This window comes from Marmota flaviventris, chromosome X (genome assembly GCF_047511675.1).
Source record: "Marmota flaviventris isolate mMarFla1 chromosome X, mMarFla1.hap1, whole genome shotgun sequence".
Classification (NCBI taxonomy): domain Eukaryota; kingdom Metazoa; phylum Chordata; class Mammalia; order Rodentia; family Sciuridae; genus Marmota; species Marmota flaviventris.
In genome coordinates, this window is record NC_092518.1 from 12,828,564 (window position 1) to 12,835,602 (window position 7,039).

Here is a 7,039-nt window from a genome sequence, read left to right on the forward strand (position 1 = left end):
ATCTCTCCTTAGGACATGGCATTTGGCTTCCCCCACCAGAAGTGATCCAAGAGAAAGACCAAGAGCAATTGGCAGTGCCTTTTATGACCTAGTGTTAGAAATCGTACATCATCACTTATGCCTTATTTTGTTGGTCACACAAACCAGCCTAATACAATCTGGAAGGATGTTACACAAATGTCTAAGTCTTGGTACTTATCTTGAAGGCAAGTGACAATAGCACTTGGCTCTGCTACCCCATCCCCTTGACCCCTGATTTGTTCAAGGGATAGGCATATGAACTCAAGCAAGGCCGGGGAGAGTACATCTCTGAGAATCATATTTGTGAATATTGGTAGTGAGAACCACTCTTATTTTCCTTGGATCTCAAGCCATGATTCTATAAGCCTGAAGGTTTCAGTGATCATAGTCCCATCACATGGAGGAAACCCTTATAAGCTGAGAGAGAATGAGACCAAACAGAGAAAGGAGCTAAGAGTTGGAAATAAAGTCCTGAGATTTTGGGGTCCCTAGATCTTTGCCTACCTGAAGTTCAACCCTGGATTCCTCAGTAACACAAGGCAGTGTATTGCCTTTTTTTTCTTTTCTCTTTCTCTTCCTCCTCTTCCTTTTCTTAAGCCAGTTGACCTAGGTTTCTGACTCTTGCATTATAAGCGTCTACACTCACAAAGGGCTTGAGTTTCCTAAGAATGAACTCATCCTACAGAAACAGAGACTCAAACTCTACGGTGACAGGGCTTTCACACTGTGAGGAGTAATCCCCAGAAGAGAATTTGTTATACCAATTTATCTCACAGCCTAGGTCCCTTAGTACTCAGTATAAGCTCTATGGATAAAGGAGAAGTTTTTTTATTGTTTTTAAGTGAGAAAATTATTTCATTGTCAATTCTAGGACTTTGGGGCAAAAGCAGTACTGAATTTGTGCTCTGTGACCATGGGCACAAATACAAGACTGCTTTTGAGAAGTGCTTTCAATGCTTATGCAGAAAACAGTCAGTCTTTGCAAACTTGCAAAACCCAGCTCAAAGTCACAACTGGTTCTGGTGAGGGGCTGCCTGATTGTTAGCCCTGCCATGGCCAGGTGTCCAAGTGTCCAGGTGCTGGATGTGACATTGAAATATTACCCAGAAGCCGGGCATGGTGGCACATGCCTATAATCCCAGAGGCTCAGGAGCCTGAGGCAGGAGGATCACGTGTTCAAAGCCAGCCTCAGCAAAAGTGAGGCACTAAGCAACTCTCTAAATAAAATACAAAATAGGGCTGGGGATAGGGCTGGGGATGTGTCTGAGTGGTCAAGTGCCCCTGAGTTCAATCCCCAGTACCTCCCCCTCAGGCAAAAAAAAAAAAAAAAAAGGAAAAATTGTCCAGAAAACTGATTGCTTTGTGGACCCAGGTGGGAGGGAGATGCCCCCATCTGGTTTCTTTTCACATATGGCACAAAGAAGCACTTCTGAACTCCCTCATACCTCACCTGGATCTTGTAATACTCTAGCCTTACTCCTGGGAAGCATTTCCCTGCAAATTCCAAGAACAAAATTTTGCCCCCAATAAACACTCCAAAAACGTTGATGGAGTAAAATCCTAACTGAATGAAAACATACTTTAATACCATGAAGTGAAGACATAATAGAAGTCAAAACTGTACACCTGTAACCCCAGCGACTTGGGAGTCTGAGGCAGGATAATTGCAAGTTTGAGGCCAGCCTCAGCAACTTAGCAAGACCCTGTCTCAAAATAAAAGAAACTGGGGATGTAGCACAGTGGTAAAATGCCCCTGAGTTCAATCTCCAGTACAAAATAAATAAATAATAAAAACTTCTAGATTGTTCAAGTGGTCGAAGAAATTTAAAAATCATTTTGATTCTCCTAAAAAAATTTTCAGCTTTTAAAAAGCTTTAGTTATATAGAATCTCATAAGTTAATTAGTATTATAAAACAAAACCCCCAAATTGACCTTTGTTCCCTTTAAAAGAAGGAATGGCTTACAAAAGACTATATGCCTGGTAGTCACTTTTGGGTGCCTGCTCTTTTCAGACACTAGATGGCACTGTGGACTAACTAGAAAGGAATAAAAGCAGGAGAACTGCTCGCCAAAGTGTGCTTTTTAGCCAGGTTTGGTAGCATGCCCTTCAGCAGAAGTTTGCCTTGCCAACCCACATAAGGTGCATGTTCAATTTCTTATGAATACCTCGGTATTTCTAATAGTGCAGAATCTCAGACCCAGATCTAAGACACAATCTATTCCCCAGGCAATACCTTCTTAGCTAACCTAAAGCTTTTGAAAAGTGAGTTTTATAGAACCAGAAGAGTTATTCCGTGTTATAAAGCGAAGCAAAGCAAGCCTAACTTAACCTGATTAGACTTAACCTAACTAAGGCAATAAATGGTCTTGTTCCCTTTAAGAAAAAAAAAAGCTGCTCTTGTAAAATACACAGTAAAATAGCTTGTGGGTGCCTGCTACATTCAGCCAACAGATGGCACTGTGGGACAACTAAAAACAACTCTGCAAGGTTTCACACAGCTTGGAGGAAAACCAGGGAAACAGATGTGAGGGAACACAGCAATCTGCTTCATCCCAACCTACTTAAAATCTTCATCTCCAATGAATTCTTCTGGATGAGGAAAAATAATGTAAGCTTGTGAACAAAATAGTGAAAATGAAGACAAAGCCTTTTCTTTGGAAGGAGAGGAAGAAATTGCATTTACATGTGTTAAGTACCAGAAACACCCCCTAATATATTCTCCTAAAATCCAGCCCCTTGGATTCCTGTTTAAAATACAAATGCTCCTGGGAGCAACTCATTTTACCACCATTAATGCTTTTATGGGTATTAATTCGTCACCTTGCTTTGTAATACCTTGACAGCAAAGAAAATTCCCCAGGCAGGCAAGACTTGCCAGGGAGCTCAGGTCTCTGGGCACTGGGTTCCAAGGGGGGGAGATTCTAGAAGGGCAGGGACCTGGGTCCAAAGACAAACTTCCACTGCCAATTCAGAGGCTCTATCAGTGTTAGGATGAAGAGGAGGCTGAGTCCAGATGTGCTGAGCTTGAGACAGGAGCATATACCTCAGCCAGATATCTCTGTGACCATGCCTCAGAGGCTGGTCTTGCTCACAGCCCCAAAGAGCCCTAGTTTCTACATAGTCATTCTGTAACCAAAAGCTCGGTGCTTGTCCCCAATGCCAATTCATGCCAATTTAATAATGAGAACACGTTTTGAAAAAAAATGAAAAAAGAAGTTTTATTGCTTTCCTAGCAAAGGAGAAACGGGGGATTCCTGTCCCTGAGACTGTGATTCTGCCCATCAGGGAAAATAGAGGACTTTTAAAGAAGCTAGTCAAAAGCTACTTTCCAGGTGTGCCCTGACAGGGGGTCCCAGGGCCCGGATCCTGTGTTAGGATTCACTTGTTAACTTGGGAGATAATCACTTCCTAGATCCTCTGGCAGACATCTCCTTCCTGTGGAGCACAGATAACTCAAGGTAATCTTGTTTCCCACCCCCAGGTTAGGGAGGGGGAGAGTGAGAAGAGGAAAAGAAAAACAGGTCCCTTTTAAAAGTAAGCCTCAGAACTATATTCAAAAGCTGAAGTGACCACTGTTACACTAGAACAATGCTATAAACAAGACAGCAAAGCATTACTTTTTTGTAAACAATTAATACAAAAGCAATTAGTCTTTCAGCCAGTCTCTGAAACACAGGACAAGCTGTAGACCTTTGCACCTTTGAGATAGTTAAATATTAGGTACTCCCACAAGAACCCTTCCTTTACAGCCTCCAGCTTTACTTACTCTTGGTGGGGTTAACACAAGTATACATCTTAAGTTACATTTAAAAAACATTGTTTTTTTCTTTTAAATTTCCATGTAGGACAGTGTTTTGGTTGTACTCTCTTGCCAAGTGTTTAAGATCAAGGTGATCAAAACTGACCTTGTTCCTATCTACCAAGTCAGCTGAGATTCCTCAGAGATCACTCTTAAGGATGTGTAATAAGCCTCATGTGCCTGGATGGGTCAAATTGAAGCCAGATTTAAAGATAGGTAGTTAGTGTAGTTAGGTAAATCGGGTCTAATATCGAGTAAAATAAAGAAAATGGAGGCCATTAGTAGAGAATGGAGTCCAGGAAAGCACAGCAGCACTTGGGGAAATTGAAATGTTAATGTCCTGAAGGCCCGGAACCCATCCTAAGGAACTGTTAATGAAACAGCTCCCAACAAACAGGGAAGTGCTAATCAAAAGCCGCCCCAGGGGGCTGGGGTTGTGGCTCAGCAGTAGAGCGCTCCTGTGAGACCCTGGGTTCAATCCTCAGCACCATATACAAAAATAAACAAGTGAAATAAAGGTGTTGTGTCCAACTACATCTAAAAAATAATATTAAAAAAAAAAGCCGCCCCAGGCCTTTTCTGCCCAGATTACTCCTGCAGCCCACCTATCTCCCACTTTTTGGGCCTTCCTACCTGCATTCTGTCACTGCAAGATAATGAGAAACCAAGGACAGGAGTGTGGGAAAGTTAATGCCATTAACTTTAAGTGAGGTCCCCACTGTCAATTAATTGTACTCAGAGACTCTCTCTTTATATACCTATGTATCTAGGGCACTCTGTCCAGTGAAGGCCACCTTGACCATACAGAGATTGTTAAGAACCTCTCTCTGCAGAAATCACCAGGACCAAGACTCAGGCACTTGCATTCATGGAGACTCAGGGAGGTCCTTGTATTTTAGCTCTGTGGGCAACAAGCAGGGCTGCACCCAGAAGGGTCCACTAGCCAAATAGGGCATCCTGTCAGATCTTAAAAATGGGAGACTATTTTGTCCCCAGGTTATAATTTAATGGTACTGGAACCATACACAAGCCCTGTACCTTGTAACTGGCAGCTTCCATCTTCCACCCCGCCCCCATTAGCCCCAATGCTTTTAATGTCTGTTCAGCATGGACTCTGATCAATGCCTTTATCCAGAAGCCTTAAATCCCTAGACTAATATACTTAAGTGGAAAAAATTTCCATCCAGTTTCTCACATCACAGGGATTTCCATCTTTTTTCCTCTCAATCAAAACTGACTTTACTTCTTTTATTTTTGTCCTCTGACACCATCCATGGATTTCATTCTTTGAACCCATGAGACAAGAACCCAGAAAGAAAATCAGTGAGGTCTATGGCCCACATAGATTTCATTTGTCTCCAGAAGTGGTGAACTGAGCCCTGTTCTCAAACTCCAATTTTATTCCCATGGGCAAAGAGTGGCTGGAAAGCAGGGCAGAGGCCAGGTCCTCTTTGCCCATTTCTCTACAGACCAGGCAGGCTTCCTAGGATTTTTTGTTTTCTTTTATCCCAGTGAAGCCAGATTTAAAGATAGGTAGGTAATGTAGCTAGGTAAATGGGATCACTCCCCCTCCTCCATCAGCCCCCCTATTTTCCACCTTTTGTCCTTCCCTCTTGCATCCTGCCCCCATCACATGCAGGGTAGAGGGAAATAAGCAAGATAAAGGACAGGAATGTAGGAAGACAAAGGAAGACCTTAGATATAAAAAGGATAAGACCTCCCCTCCCACGGATCCCGGATCCCGGATCCCGATCCCGATCCCTTGCGCGGGAGGGGGGGGGGGAATCTTCTCTGCTATCTTTTATTTATTTTTTTTTAAAGAGAGAGGAAGAGAGAGAGAGATTTTTTTTTTTTTTTTTTTTTTTTTTGGTATATAAACTATTTATTAACAGAAAAGGCCTACAGACTCATTTCTTCTTAGATACACCCACGGTGCGGCTGCGGGGCCCAGTGGTCTTAGTGTGCTGGCCTCAGACACAAAGGCCCCAGAAGTGGCGCAGTCCCCTATGGGCCCTAATCTTCTTCAGTCGCTCTAGGTCCTCCCGGAGTTTATTGTCTAGACCATTGGCCAGAACCTGGCTGTATTTTCCATCCTTTACATCCTTCTGTGTGTTCAAGAACCAGTCTGGGATCTTGTACTGTCGTGGATTCTGCATAATGGTGATCACACGTTCAACCTCATCTTCAGTGAGTTCTCCAGCCCTCTTGGTGAGGTCAATGTCTGCTTTCCTCGACACCACATGAGCATACCTTCGCCCCACACCCTTAATGGCAGTGATGGCAAAGACTATTTTCCGCCGCCCATCGATGTTTGTGTTGAGTACTCGCAAAATGTGCTGGAACTTTTCAGGAATCACTAGAGACACGGCGGCAGCAGAGCAGCGGCGTGTAGGCCTCCTGTGGAAGAGAGAGAGAGAGAGAATTTTTTAATATTTATTTTTCAGTTCTCGGCAGACACAACATCTTTGTTTGCATGTGGTGCTGAGGATCGAACCGGGCTGCATGCATGCCAGGCGAGCGTGCTACCGCTTGAGCCACATCCCCAGCCCCTTTGCTATCCTTTAATAAAGCCTTTTAATTTCCACTCTACACTCGCCTCCTGTGCTTCTCTGGTGGTATAATTCGGCATTCAAGGTAACCAGCAGTATCACCAGGACTGGTGTCCCTGACTCACAGCAAGATGATCTGCAGCTGGACTGTCAGCACTGGGTTGAAAGGGAAAAAAAATTTTTTTTTTTTTTTTTAATCCTCCTTTGGTGTCCTGTTGAGAGCCACAGCCAAGTCGGGATGGCGCATGGCATTTTGCCAGAAGGAGTGGTTGAGAGATGACGTCAGCGAGCCATTAAGATGATGATAATTAAATAGGCTGTGTATTGAGTTGTGTATGGACCCTGCTGACCGGCAACAGGGCGGCTCCTGCTGCCTTGGGCGCCTGCTACTTGAGTTCCCATAGAGTTCTTGCGGGGTTCCCATTGAGTTTGCATGGAGCCCGGTGGAGGGTGAGAGAGTTCCCGGGGAGTGCACGTGGAGTGCTGGTGGAGTTCCGGCAATAAAGGAGTTCCTGTTTGAACCTACAAGTGCCTCCTGGTGGCTTGGTTATTTTGTGCCCAGCCAGACTGCGGCAGTGTCCTACTATACTCACACATTAGAGGCCGCAGCTTTTTGCATTTGCATGCACGCCTGTAAATGCCTGTAATCTTTCATTTATTTTACCTCT

At 43.9% G+C, this 7,039-nt stretch overlaps 1 protein-coding gene across 1 annotated transcript; it reads right to left on the reverse strand.

Annotated features, from left to right (window-relative positions):
* Positions 1-5,777: 5,777 nt before the first annotated feature.
* Positions 5,778-6,795, reverse strand: LOC114086000 (small ribosomal subunit protein uS13-like). The gene is made up of 2 exons (XM_071606674.1): positions 6,722-6,795; positions 5,778-6,219 (listed from the first exon to the last, which is right to left on the reverse strand). The coding sequence occupies exons 1-2, from the start codon at positions 6,793-6,795 to the stop codon at positions 5,793-5,795; spliced, it is 501 nt and encodes a 166-aa protein (XP_071462775.1). The 3' UTR covers positions 5,778-5,792.
* Between the last annotated feature and the right edge of the window lie 244 nt (positions 6,796-7,039).

Excerpts from the sequence above, each read along its gene's own strand:
- LOC114086000 (XM_071606674.1), bottom strand. The coding sequence starts at position 6,795 with ATGGGAACCCCGCAAGAACTCTATGGGAACTCAAGTAGCAGGCGCCCA. Across the intron at positions 6,220-6,721 it reads CAGGAGCCGCCCTGTTGCCG|GAGGCCTACACGCCGCTGCT; the intron begins GTCAGCAGGGTC and ends TCTCTTCCACAG.